The sequence below is a fragment of the Coregonus clupeaformis genome, chromosome 34 (assembly GCF_020615455.1).
Source record: "Coregonus clupeaformis isolate EN_2021a chromosome 34, ASM2061545v1, whole genome shotgun sequence".
NCBI classification, from domain to species: domain Eukaryota; kingdom Metazoa; phylum Chordata; class Actinopteri; order Salmoniformes; family Salmonidae; genus Coregonus; species Coregonus clupeaformis.
Window position 1 is genome coordinate 3567815 of NC_059225.1, and position 14953 is coordinate 3582767.

The 14953-nt window shown below is 40.8% G+C and overlaps 1 protein-coding gene across 1 annotated transcript; it reads right to left on the reverse strand.

Annotated features, from left to right (window-relative positions):
• Positions 1 to 973: 973 nt before the first annotated feature.
• LOC121549644 (caveolae-associated protein 4a) lies at positions 974 to 9829 on the reverse strand. Its single transcript, XM_041861430.2, has 2 exons — positions 9112 to 9829; positions 974 to 2849 (listed from the first exon to the last, which is right to left on the reverse strand). Exons 1-2 carry the CDS (start codon positions 9466 to 9468, stop codon positions 2292 to 2294), a joined length of 915 nt encoding a protein of 304 aa, XP_041717364.1. The 5' UTR covers positions 9469 to 9829; the 3' UTR covers positions 974 to 2291.
• Positions 9830 to 14953: the final 5124 nt, after the last annotated feature.

Sequence of the window (14953 nt, forward strand, 5' to 3'; positions counted from 1 at the left end):
GATGGCCACACCGGTTCTGGCTCACTGGACGGCCCCGTCGGTTCTGGCTCACTGGCTTCTTCAATCGACAGGTTTAAACGTTTATACAATCGGTGGGTCTAATCCTGAATGCTGATTAGTTAAAACCGCATTCCAGACAGTGTCTATTCCACAAGTTACCACCGGCTAAATCTATGACGTTAAAATGCCTATTTACATCTGACTGCGAAATCCACTGTCTCGTCAGCCCAGCCAGGCAATTTATAAACTTGATCTCCACTATAAAAATAATCTAGAGATTATCTCACATTTCTTTTAGACTAACATTTAGTTTTTAACAGCGGAGAATTGTATAGACCTTGCTGTCTGTCTCTCCGACATTTGCAACATTGTTTTGCATTTTTATTAAACATATTTTCAAAGAATACCAGAAGATGGAAACAGTGCAATGGTTTTATAGAAATTACTGTTTTTGAATAACTCATCATCACATCCTGGTGTTGTATCTGCTAAAGTGCTGTAGAAAAGATTGTTGTTTGATAGTCAACCTGTTATTCCTAACACTCAAGTTTCCCTTATCCCAAGATAAGATTTACGCTGTCAAAAAGCATTTAAATAGCATCATGTGGCATCATAGTAATAACACCTTTATAACCTTTTTTGGTCCCGCTTCATTTGAAGTGCATCTTATGGCTTCATAAAGCCTTCATATAGGATTCATAAGCACTACATAGATGCCTCACAAATAATCTATAACCGTATATCATGCTCTATAAAGATTAATAATGTGGTATAACTGTGTGACAACCATCAATTTATTTATTAATCTTTTATAGAGCATGAAATACGGTTATAGATTATTTGTGACCCATTTATGCAGTGCTTATGAAGTCTATATGAATGCTTAATGAAGCCTTCATAAGATGCACTTCAAATAAAGCAGGACCCATTTTTTAAATAATTTTGTAATAAAGCATAACATAGCAAACAAGGATGCCGTTTAGATTTTATTTTTGTTACAGCTCTATACTTTATGACTGGGTCCTGTACGTTGTAATAAACAAAGTGTGGTTGTCATAAAGCTGTTACAACACATTTCATGGGAACTTACAAAAGCTTTTGACTTCATGTAAACAATGTCAACTATCTTGAGATATGTTGCACTACAGCAAAACAGTTAGTCTAGTATGGCACCTATTTTAGACCTTTTTAAACAAGAGTAAAGAACCGTGTTCATTAAATAGAAACAAAATCTACAGCTAACAAGATTATCGGACATTTGAATAAGATGATAACATGCACAATGAGTTGTGAGAGGCTTCAAATATAGTATATATTCAGTGACATTCACTCTAAAGAATTACTCTCAAAATAAAATAAAAGAATATCTATAAACATGCAAAATCACTCACTCTATTGCAGCAAACAACTCTCAATAAAATGTCCTAGTAATGGCTTTATATATTAAACTACACTAGACATATATTTATGAATCTGCTTATTTCCATAGGGAGCAAAATTCTGTCTATTCCCACTGGCCATTTGTATGACTAATATTTTTTTTTTTAAATCAACATTTCGTATCCATAGATATTTGACATAATGCACATTAGTTTCTTCACCCACCCACCAATTTGCCCATGAAATTATATATGCTTTTTATATATGCTTTACTCTTCAGACACCAGCTGATTGAGTTTTCTCTGCAAAAATTGCACAAGAAATTCTATTTATCACTAAATTCTAGTTCGGCTGGCATGAATTTACATAACTGAGACCAAAAGCTCATCATTCTTCACTTACCTTTGCACAAAGACATTTTCCAGTCAATTTAATGTTTTGCATATGTAACATTAACCTTAATCAAACCATACATACCAGAACTCCATTTCAACTTCCATCACTTCAATAGTTTAGCCTTAACATCCCATATTCAGCCTTTCAACATGCACATTGACAATTGAATGTCTTATGTATTATAATATGTTGATTATAAGTCTGTAGAAAATGTCCAATCACACACATTTGCTGTAAATCTTGTCAGTTTATTTGTTTTGCATACTTGTGAGTCCATGTTTAATGTAAGAAAAAATGACCAAAAAAAGAAATACTTCTATCTATATAAATAATTGAATTCCCAAAACAAAGATGACTTCAAAGTGTTGTGTGGATTATATAAATTCATTGTGTTGAAACCCTAACTGGCCCGTTTATGGGACTGGGACTATCAGTCACAGGCCATCCTTAAAAAAAAAATATGAAAAAAAAAAGATACACGGATGTTGTTGTTTTCCATTTCCTTGAACGCTGGTTTAGGAGAGCTGTTTGATATCATGCATCGGCACCTCCTCCTCTACGCCATCCTCGGCGAGCTTAGGGTTTACGGATTTGCGGCCCTTGGGTGGCGGGACGGGTGCGGCGTCCTCGGTGACCCCCACAGCCCCCTCCTGGCCCTCCGCCACAGTCCTCTCCTTCTTCAGTTTGGCTGGCACATGGCTGGCAATGGATTCCTTGAGCCGCGAGCCGGACTGCTTGAGCCTCTCCCCAGACTGGCGGATCTTCTGCCGACGCTCGGTTGATACGATGCGCTCACCCATCTGGCCAACCTTGCTGCTCATGTTCTCTTTCGTCTTGGTCATGTTCACGCGGGAGAAGGTGGACTTGAAGCTCTCCATACGGGTCAGGCCTGATTTCTTCATCTTAGTTGCCATGGACGAGGCTTCCTCCACCACCATGTACTCATCGTCAGACTCAGGGGGGAGCTCAAAGTGGTCTGGCTCAACTTCGGCAGCAGACGGTTTCGGTTCCTTGGGTTCACTGGGTTCTTTGGGTTCCTTTCCGGCTGCCACGGCTGGCACCTCACTGTCACCCTGTAATGAGAACATAAACCAGGTTAAGTGTCATAAAACCAACTCAAAAGAATCAAAGGGATTCACAAAAGCACTTGTGAGTCTGCCTGCTAGTATACATCTGTAATATCAAGTGGTAGCACTTTGTTTATCAGGTCTGAATGATTTCTGAGCACTGACAGAAGCATTGCAATACTATTGAGGTTAATACTTAGAAAATAAAGACCTCAAAAATAAGTCCTGATAGATGTTTGGAGGAGAATGGCAGCCATAATATTTCTGATTGTGTCTTAGTTGTATGATCTAAATCATGTTAAATAAAGAATCTGACGCCTTGACAATCCTGAGAATGATAGACCAACTGTTTTCGCTTAATGCCGCGGTTCCCATAACCCAGTTAAGACATTAGTTAATAGGTTCATGTTTCATGTTTGAAATATGAGCAGCCATTATGAAGATATTGCCAAGAATCATAAATCATTCTATTTTATGAATGACCATAGAGTGCAGCTACAGTGCCTTCAGAAAGTTTGTTGGGCTACAGCCTGAATTCAAAATGGATGAAATATATATTTTTTAAATCACCCATCCACACTCAATACCCCATAATGACAAAGTGTAAACATGTTTTTAGAAAGGTGTTTTTGGAAAGTCCTACAGAAGGACTTTTGGAAAGTTTTGCAAATGTATTGAAAATTAAATACAGAAATACCTAATTTACATAAGTATTCACACCCCTGAGTCAATATATGTTGTTGATCATTGCTAGACAACCATTTTCAAGTCTTGCCATACCTTTTTAAGCAGCTTTAAGTCAAAACTGTAAAACGGCCACTCAGGAACATTCACTGTGTTCTTGGTAAGCAACTCCAATGTAGATTTGGCCTTGTGTTTTAGGTTATTGTCCTGAGAAAGGTGAATTAATCTCCCAGTGTCTGGTGGAAAGCAGACTGAACCAGGTTTTGCGCTAGGATTTTGCCTGTGCTTATTTTTCCTTCTCCTATAACAGCCATTGAACTCTGTAACTGTTTTAAAATCACCATTGGCCTCATGGTGAAATCCATGAGCGGTTTCCTTCCTGTCCAGAAGGACACCTGTCTCTTTGTAGTGACTAGGTGTTTTGATACACCATCCAAAGTGTAATTAATAACTTGACCTTACTCAAAGGGATATTCAGTGTCTGCTTTTTTTTTTACCCATCTACCAATAGGTGCCCTTCTTTGCGTGGCATTGGAAAACCTCTCTGGTCTTTGTGGTTGAATCTGTGTTTGAAATTCACTGCTCGACTGAGGGACCTTACAGATAATTGTATGTGTGAGGTACAGAGATGAGGTAGTCATTCAAAAATCATGTTAAACACTGTTATTACACACAGATTGAGTCCATGCAACTTATTACGTGACTCGTTAAGCAAAACTTTACTCCTGAACTTAGGGGTTGAATACTTATTGGCTCAAGACATTTCAGCTTTTCCCTTTTAATACATTTGTAAAAATGTTGAAAAACACAATTCCATTTTGACATTATGGGGTATTGTGTGTAGGCCAGTGATAAAAACATCTCAATTTAATCAATTTTAATTTCAGGCTGTAACACAACAAAATGTGGAAAAAGTAAAGGGGTGTGAATACTTTCTGTAAAAAATGTTTTTAATGAGTCTAGCTTTTGAAATTCTGAAAGCCACAAAACTACAATATGTATTTATACTATTATTACACTGTACCAATGATGTATTTACCATGCAAATACATGGTTTAGCACCACTTTACATCAAAGTGGGACGGTCCACTGCGTATATTGTTCTCACTGAATAAAGTTGGGAGTTTAACTGTGTACTGCAGCCTATTAATAATACTCACACCTGCTGATATAGCTCAGCTTTAGGCGGTAGAAAGCTAAACATATCACATCATAGCTTTTGTAACTTTTTATAGTGCATTAGAAGCTTTAAGCAAGCTGTATCAGTTTCAAGGAGCAGCTATACCAGTCAGGCAGCTTGATGTCCCATATAATATAATACAAAAATTAAGTAAAAAATATACAAATGATTGATTAAATGTATCATGCTAAAATTCCATTTATGGTTGAAGAAGTTTGCTTGCAGTGCTGAATTGAGAGTTGCAGGGCTGTTCCAATATAGCTGCGTAGCTGGGTAGGTACCATTTGATAATATGAGATATACATTTCCATCGCGCTATAGCGCAGATCTTCTGCGATACTCCTGCAATACGAATTGAATCCAGACCTACTTACTATTTATTGTCTTACCTACAGTTGAAGTCGGAAGTTTACATACACTTAGGTTGGAGTCATTAAAACTCATTTTTTCAACCACTCCACAAATTTCTTGTTAACAAACTATAGTTTTGGCAAGTCGGTTAGGACATCTACTTTGTGCATTTTCCAACAATTGTTTACAGACAGATTATTTCACATATAATTCACTGTATCAAAATTCCAGTGGGTCAGAAGTTTACATACACTAAGTTGACTGTGCCTTTAAACAGCTTGGAAAATTCCAGAAAATGATGTCATGGCTTTAGAAGCTTCTGATAGGCTAACTGACATAATTTGAGTCAATTGGAGGTGTACCTGTGGATGTATTTCAAGGCCTACCTTCAAACTGAGTGCCTCTTTGCTTGACATCATGGGAACATCAAAATAAATCAGCCAAGACCTCAGAAAAAGAATTGTAGACCTCCACAAGTCTGGTTCATCCCTGGGAGCAATTTCCAAACGCCTGAAGGTACAACGTTCATTTGTACAAACAATAGTACGCAAGTATAAACACCATGGGACCACGCAGCCGTCATACCGCTCAGGAAGGAGACGCGTTCTGTCTCCTAGAGATGAACGTACTTTGGTGCGAAAAGTGCAAATCAATCCCAGAACAACAGCAAAGGACCTTGTGAAGATGCTGGAGGAAACAGGTACAACAGTATCTATATCCACAGTAAAACGAGTCCTATATCGACATAACCTGAAAGGCCGCTCAGCAAGGAAGAAACCACTGCTCCAAAACCGCCATAAAAAAGCCAGACTACGGTTTGCAACTGCACATTGGGACAAAGATCGTACATTTTGGAGAAATGTCCTCTGGTCTGATGAAACAAAAATAGAACTGTTTGGCCATAATGACCATCGTTATGTTTGGAGGAAAAAGGGGGATGCTTGCAAGCCGAAGAACACCATCCCAACCGTGAAGCACGGGGGTGGCAGCATCATGCTGTGGGGGTGATTTACTGCAGGAGGGACTGGTGCACTTCACAAAATAGAAGGCATCATGAGGAAGTTATGTGGATATATTGAAGCAACATCTCAAGACATCAGTCAGGAAGTTAAAGCTTGGTCGCAAATGGGTCTTCCAAATGGATAATGACCCCAAGCATACTTCCAAAGTTGTGGCAAAATGGCTTAAGGACAACAAAGTCAAGGTATTGGAGTGGCCATCACAAAGCCCTGACCTCAATCCTATAGAAAATGTGTGGGCAGAACTGAAAAAGCGTGTGCGAGCAAGGAGGCCTACAAACCTGACTCAGTTACACCAGCTCTGTCAGGAGGAATGGGCCAAAATTCACCCAACTTATTGTGGGAAGCTTGTGGAAGGCTACCCGAAATGTTTGACCCAAGTTAAACAATTTAAAGGCAATGCTACCAAATACTAATTTAGTGTATGTCAACTTCTGACACACTGGGAATGTGATGAAATAAATAAAAGCTGAAATAAATCATTCTCTCTACTATTATTCTGACATTTCACATTCTTAAAATAAAGTGGTGATCCTAACTGACCTAAGACTGGGAACTTTTACTAGGATTAAATGTCAGGAATTGTGAAAACCTGAGTTTAAATGTATTTGGCTAAGGTGTATGTAAACTTCCGACTTCAACTGTACTTACTTAATTACTTATTATTTCCTTGCTTTCATATCATTCCAAGAGAGGTTTATTGACTCTCACAGCCTCAGACCTAATAGTACTATATAAGGAGGTGAGGGCCTTGACAGGAAAAGGCTCTCAGAATAAAAACTGAAAGAGAACCATGTGCACAGCAGGCTCTCAGAATAACCTTGAATAATAACTTAGAATAATCTTGTCAGCTGGCTTGTTCATTTAGACCTAGCAAATAAGTAGCAGACCACTTTGCAAAGACTGGAGGCGCTCTAAATGAATGATTAGAGAGAGAGAGGGACTGGTCAATAAAAGGGTTATATTAGAACTATAATTCCAAATCAGTGTATGCTTTTTAATTGATATTTGAATGTTCTCTTGCCCAAAATGTGCTGAAAAAACAAGGAGGGTATACTTTCTTCGTATTTAAGATCCGCCTTGTGTCTAGCCGATTTCTATCAAGAAAGTAACTTGTTTTACAGTTTCTTTCTCTAAATAAATTGGGAGATAGCTCTAATGTTGAAAACACATTCAAGTACAGTGAGGGAAAAAAGTATTTGATCCCCTGCTGATTTTGTACATTTGCCCACTGACAAAGAAATGATCAGTCTATAATTTTAATGTTAGGTTTATTTGAACAGTGAGAGACAGAATATCAACAAAAAAATCCAGAAAAATGCATGTCAAAAATGTTATAAATTGATTTGCATTTTAATGAGGGAAATCTAATGATAAGTGAATCATCACTAACCATGTACGTGTTGGGTCTCTCCATAGAGATAGATAGAGGACTCATCTTTATATCTGTGCCATTATAGCGTCTGTGACAGCATGGGCAGCGGCATTGAGGATGCACCCCATAGGAATCCCCACCCAGTTGACTAATTTGACTATTTTAAAATGGCGGAAGCATGATGGAAGCCCTCAATGGCGCTGCCCATGCTAAAACAGCCTTTTGGCCACTTGAGGCCTCTATCATTCTCTATGGGTCTGTGCCACATATCCTAAAAAGTGGCAGAAGGAAAATTCAACCTTTATTTACCAGTCATGTTATTTTACAACGATGACCTAAAAGAGAGCAAACCTAGTGGTCACTAAATATCACAATCACAGAATGACTGACAGTAAAACAAATGTTTCAATCCCAGTATACCTTGACAATCAACCAACATTACTGTAACCATGACATAGATATCACCACACGTTGTTTGATTCCCAAACCTCCCTATCCTGTTTCATTTTGACTTCCCACTTTAGTGTGAAATGGAATGGAAGTGTCTTGACACTGTATGTATGAGTACTGAGCAAATATTGTTTGAAGTAAAATGGTATCACTTTATTTTACGGTCCCCTAATAACCTGGTATTTTCTTTAAAACCACAGGGTAACAGCGTACGTACATATTTGTTATTACCAAGAACCATTGTCACCAAACTAGATAAATTATTTGAAGTAACTACTAGAAATTACCATTTGTAGTAACTTCACATCAAATAGCAGATAATACCAATGGTAATATGAGTATTAAATAAATTACATTGTCTGTAAGGTCTTTTAGTAAAAAGTGGTGTTAAAATGTTAGACAATTGATCCAGTTTTCTTAGGCAATTGATCTAGTCATCTTAGGTAGCTTTAATTACAGCATGACATTCCATTTTCATAGAAGGGAGAGTAGGAATTAAATCAGTTCATTGGATGCTGACTTCAAAGCAATATTTCCTCATCTGCTTGATTCAATATTAGTATGTCACGCATGCCAAACTGCATATTTTTTAGTGATTATGCGGCTGCCAGTGAATCCAGTTTGTCTATTGAAAAACCATGTTGTTCTTTATGTTATTTGACCTTCCCCTCTTCTTTCCTCATCTCAAATAAAATGGCTGCCAAAATCCACTCCGCCCCCATCCCTGGCTGCTTCATCCAAATCGTATCGTCATTGGCTATCTGCCACATAGTTTCGTATTCTTGAGTGCAGCATCTAACCTTTTAGTAGACTACAGTATATCTTCCGTGCTGTCAAGGCAACTTAGACCCTGAAAAACTCTGGTCAACGGTGGGCTTGCAGCTGTTAGCTTTGAAGGCCAAAGTAAAATTAAGCCAGTACCATTCTGCCATCTAAAATAGTCCAGTCTTTGAATTCACTATAACACCCTCTATTTTAACATATGCTTTCACCCCTCCTGTCTGTTGTTTCTGCCAGAAAAATATTAACTAAAGTCCACAAGTTTTTTACAATTTACCATATCCTTGTACAACTATTGAGAGTATGATCCTCAAATAACCGATAATGAAGCCAGTTAGTGGATGAAGATGACAATGATTAGGAACCCTTGCTTCTGACACTTTTTGCTTTTTGCTTTTTGCAGCAATGAAATTGGCTGGATGGGATTACCTGGTAGATAACAACCCGGAACTTGTTCTTCGCCAACAGTTCCTCCTGGGTGGTTTCCACCTTCTTGACGCGGATGTTCTGATTCTCCACCCGTACCCGGACGTCCTTGATGTGGCAGCTGACCTTGCGCGTCTTCTCCAGCAGCTTGTCCACTGTGCTGCTGGTGGCTGCATGGTTTACCGTCAGCTTCACCACGTCCTCCTGGATGGTCTTGACACTGTTCTCCAGCTCTAGCTGCCTCTCCTCCATACGCGTCTGGCATGCCTGCACGTTGTCGATGATGCCCGCCACGCGCTCCAATAGCGCCATGATGGACGCCGTATCGTCCCCCACAGCCAGACCCAGTTTATCAGCCATGGTTGGTGTCGCCAACCGCCTCGTCTCGGATCCAAAGGGAAAAGGTTGAGGTTAGAAATCCTATTTGTTCTTAGTTGTCAGTAGAAACCGCAGACAGGGTAAACAGGCCTTTACGTAGCTTCAACCTGAGACTTGTCAGACCACCAGGTGTTGGTGTTGGGTAGGGTTGGGTTGCTGGATCATTGGGCCATGGAGGGCAGCAGACACCTCGGCCAAAAAGACTCACCCTGCAACTGGTGCCTCACCCAGATCCAATGCACAAGAACATGGAGGCTCCACCTCTCTAGGGTGTGGGCAGCTCAGATACGAGAGAGCAGACACCGTCAGGCAGGGCTCGGAGAGAGAGTGACAGAGGGAGACATGGGGCCCAAACTTGTAATGCGTTCGCCCCAGCTAAAAATACTGAGCGTAAAGTGACTCCTCTACATTTTTGGAAGATGTGTGGATCATGGAAACCCCCCTATCCATTCTACTTTCATCTTCTCTAAGCGAGTTATTCTTTTTCTCTTACACCATTAGACAACAATATGCAAGCCATTGCTCTGAACGCTACAGTACATATCAGGAACATGCCTTTAATTGGAAAAACCTCTCTATGGGGCTATCATTTAATACAGTAGACCTTTTACGCTAAGGTACACTAAGGTGCATACTGTGCATTAGGAAAGTATTCAGACCACATTACATTTTCCACATTTTGTTACTTTACAGCCTTATTCTAAAATGGATTTAATAGTTTTTTCCCTCATCAATCTACACACAATACCCGATAATGACAAAGCAAAAACAGGTTTTTAGAGATTTTTGCAAATTTATTAAAAATAAAGAACTGAAATATCACATTTACATAAGTATTCAGACCCTTTACTCAGTACTTTGTTGAAGCACCTTTAGCAGCGATTACAGCCTTGAGTCTTCTTGGCTATGATGCTACAAGCTTGGCATACCTGTATTTGGGGAGTTTCTCCCGTTCTTCTCTGCAGATCCTCTCAAGCTCTGTCAGATTGGATGGGGAGCGTCGCTGCATAGCTATATTCAGGTCTCTCCAGAGATGTTAAATCGGGTTCAAGTCCGGGCTGTGGCTGGGCCACTCAAAAACATTCAGTTGTCTTGGCTGTGTGCTTAGGGTCATTGTCCTGTTGGAAGGTGAACCTTTACCCAGTCTGAGGTCCTGAGCGCTCTGGAACAGGTTTTCATCAAGGATATCCTCTGTACTTTGCTCCGTTCATCTTTCCCTCAATCCTGACTAGTCTCCCAGTCCCTGCCACTGAAAAACAGCATGATGCTGCCACCACCATGCTTCATGGTAGGGATGGTTTCCTCCAGACGTGACACTTGGCATTCAGGCCAAAGAGTTCAATCTTGGTTTCATCAGACCAGAGAATCTTGTTTCTCATGGTCTGAGAGTCCTTTAGGTGCCTGCTGGCAAACTCCAAGCGGGCTGTCATGTGCCTTTTAATGAGGAGTGGCTTCCGTCTGGCCACTCTTCCATAAAGGCCTGATTGGTGGAGTGCTGCAGAGATGGTTGTCCTTCTGGGAGGTTCTCCCATCTCCACAGAGGAACTCTGGAGCTCTGTCAGAGTGACCATCGGGTTCTTGGTCACCTCCCTGACCAAGGCCCTTCTCCCCCGTTTGCTCAGTTTGGCCGGGCGGCCAGCTCTAGGAAGAGTCATGGTGGTTCTAAACTTCTTCCATTTAAGAATGATGGAGGCCACTGTGTTCTTGAGGACCTTCAATGCTGCAGACATTTTTTGGTACCCTTCCCCAGATCTGTACCTCGACACAATCCTGTCTCGGAGCTCTATGGACAATTCCTTCGACCTCATGGCTTGGGTTTTGCTCTGATATGCACTGTCAACTGTGGGACCTTATACAGACAGGTGTGTGCCTTTACAAATCATGTCCAATCAATTGAATTTACCACAGGTGGACTCCAATCAAGTTGTAGAAACATCTCAAGGATGATCAATGGAAACAGAATGCACCTGAGCTCAATTTCGAGTCTCATAGCAAAGGGTCTGAATACTTATGGAAATAAGGTATTTCTGTTTTTTATTTTGTATACATTTGCAAACATTTCTAAAAACCTGTTTTCGCTTTGTCATTATGGGTTATTGTGTGTGGATTGATGAGGAAATGTTTTTATTTGATAAATTTTAGAATAAGGCTGTAACGTAACAACATGTGGAAAAAGGGAAGGGGTCTGAACACTTTCCGAATGCACTGTAACTGTTGCTCCAGTTAACATTGGTATCCAGAGGTCTATGCTGTCCCCTGGGCAGACCCCTCTGAGATCTATGCTGTCCCACCGGCAGACCCCTCAGAACAGTGGATGGGCATGCATTCCAAGAAGTATGCTAGTATGGATGTTGGAACGTAGCCCAGGGCTCATGCATACTATGGGAGTGACATCACATTTGTGACCTTGTGGTACTGCATACAGACCATAATTTGGTTTAGGAACATATACATAATTTTGTCTCTGCATCACTAAAGTTAATTTCTGGGATGGGGTGCTAAGCTCTTCTTCTACCCTTCATTATATTTAGGCCAGTCCAAGGGAACTTCCATGATTGAGTATCTCAGTATAGCATTGGTAATATACAGTAACTCATGTTAATCATAGTATTATTGGTGCAAAGAATTTGACTAAATTCAGCGGGTCAGTAGTCAGCATCATCAGTATGAAATTAAGTAAACTAAGCAGTTACTGATTGATACATGAAGTTATAAAAGGTGCTGGCAGGTAGCTTAGCGGTTAAGAGCGTCTGGCCAGTAACCGAAAGACCACTGGTTCGAATCGCCGAGCCGACTAGGTGAAAAGTCTGTCGACGTGCCCTTGTGCAAGGCACTTAACCCTAATTGCTCCAGTAAGTCACTCTGGATAAGAGCATCTGCTAAATGACTAAAATGCTGGGAAATCAATAGATTCTTCGAAGTTGTGGATCCCTGCTGTAGATTGAGACTTTTTCTCTGCACACTGATTGGATATTGCAAACGATCAGTTATCTGAAATGGGATCGATTTCTATTTCATGTGATAAATTACAACTGAGTGGCAAGCAGATTGCAGGCAATTGTTGAGAGTGACACGCGGAGCGAGCAACCCAGGTGCAACTTTGTTTTAAGCAAACAAAGGACGTGTGCTTAATTAGGTACATTAATTGAGAACGCATTTACAGCAACGGGATACGGCAGGGCAGAAGTGAACGCTATCACTATTTATTTTACAAAATACCAAAAGGTCGGACTGGCTGAGTAGGCCTCCATAACTTAGCAACCTGTGCAAGGCGATCGTTCCATTCAGGGAGGGGGCAAGGCACCTCCATGGGGACTGGGAAGGGGGAAGGGGACTGTCCATTTCTAAAAGGATGCCACCAGCTGCTGTCTATTATTAAACACTGGTTATATCTATAATTGTCCATGTCCCGTCATAGCGGAGGGCAGGCTTACTTCATCCATATGAAATCTTCATCCATATGAAAGTTAACCCTCACTCACTCACTCACTCACTCACATAACCCAGTGTACAGTGGGGAAAAAAAGTATTTAGTCAGCCACCAATTGTGCAAGTTCTCCCACTTAAAAAGATGCGAGAGGCCTGTAATTTTCATCATAGGTACAAGTCAACTATGACAGACAAAATGAGGGAAAAAAATCCAGAAAATCACATTGTAGGATTTTTAATGAATTTATTTGTAAATTATGGTGGAAAATAAGTATTTGGTCAATAACAAAAGTTTCTCAATACTTTGTTATATACCCTTTGTTGGCAATGACACAGGTCAAACATTTTCTGTAAGTCTTCACAAGGTTTTCACACACTGTTGCTGGTATTTTGGCCCATTCCTCCATGCAGATCTCCTCTAGAGCAGTGATGTTTTGGGGCTGTCGCTGGGCAACATGGACTTTCAACTCCCTCCAAAGATTTTCTATGGGGTTGAGATCTGGAGACTGGCTAGGCCACTCCAGGACCTTGAAATGCTTCTTCACGAAGCCACTCCTTCATTGCCCGGGCGGTGTGTTTGGGATCATTGTCATGCTGAAAGACCCAGCCACGTTTCATCTTCAATGCCCTTGCTGATGGAAGGAGGTTTTCACTCAAAATCTCACGATACATGGCCCGATTCATTCTTTCCTTTACACGGATCAGTGGTCCTGGTCCCTTTGCAGAAAAACAGCCCCAAAGCATGATGTTTCCACCCCCATGCTTCACAGTAGGTATGGTGTTCTTTGGATGCAACTCAGCATTCTTTGTCCTCCAAACACGACGAGTTGAGTTTTTACCAAAAAGTTATATTTTGGTTTCATCTGACCATATGACATTCTCCCAATCCTCTTTTGGATCATCCAAATGCACTCTAGCAAACTTCAGACGGGCCTGGACATGTACTGGCTTAAGCAGGGGGACACGTCTTGCACTGCAGGATTTGAGTCCCTGGCGGCGTAGTGTGTTACTGATGGTAGGCTTTGTTACTTTGGTCCCAGCTCTCTGCAGGTCATTCACTAGATCCCCCCGTGTGGTTCTGGGATTTTTGCTCACCGTTCTTGTGATCATTTTGACCCCACGGGGTGAGATCTTGCATGGAGTCCCAAATCGAGGGAGATTATCAGTGGTCTTGTATGTCTTCCATTTCCTAATAATTGCTCCCACAGTTGATTTCTTCAAACCAAGCTGCTTACCTATTGCAGATTCAGTCTTCCCAGCCTGGTGCAGGTCTACAATTTTGTTTCTGGTGTCCTTTGACAGCTCTTTGGTCTTGGCCATAGTGGAGTTTGGAGTGTGACTGTTTGAGGTTGTGGACAGGTGTCTTTTATACTGATAACAAGTTCAAACAGGTGCCATTAATAGAGGTAACGAGTGGAGGACAGAGGAGCCTCTTAAAGAAGAAGTTACAGGTCTGTGTGAGCCAGAAATCTTGCTTGTTTGTAGGTGACCAAATACTTATTTTCCACCATAAATTGCAAATAAATTCATAAAAAATCCTACAATGTGATTTTCTGGATATTTTTTTCTCAATTTGTTTGTCATAGTTGACGTGTACCTATGATGAAAATTACAGGCCTCTCTCATCTTTTTAAGTGGGAGAACTTGCACAATTGGTGGCTGACTAAATACTTTTTTTCCCCACTGTATATAATATCCCCAAATACCCTCACCCATCTCTATGCCTCATACCCCCATGTTGTGCCCCTCCAAAGAACTCTTAAAACAAAAGATTTCACACCCGTTTTAAGCTGACACGGTTTTGAACCCCTCACATAGTAGGATAGGAACAGAGGGCAGTCCTTGAAGGATTGGCTAGCCTGGCCAAGTGTCTGTAAATGTAATGAATGCTGAGAAGTGAGTGTCTGCTGCGAGCACGACTATCAGATACACTTTTGTACCCATCAGCTTCATACCCATCAGCTTCTACCCATCAGCTTCATACCCATCAGCTTCATACCCACCAGCTTCGTACCCACCAGCTTTGTACCCATCAGCT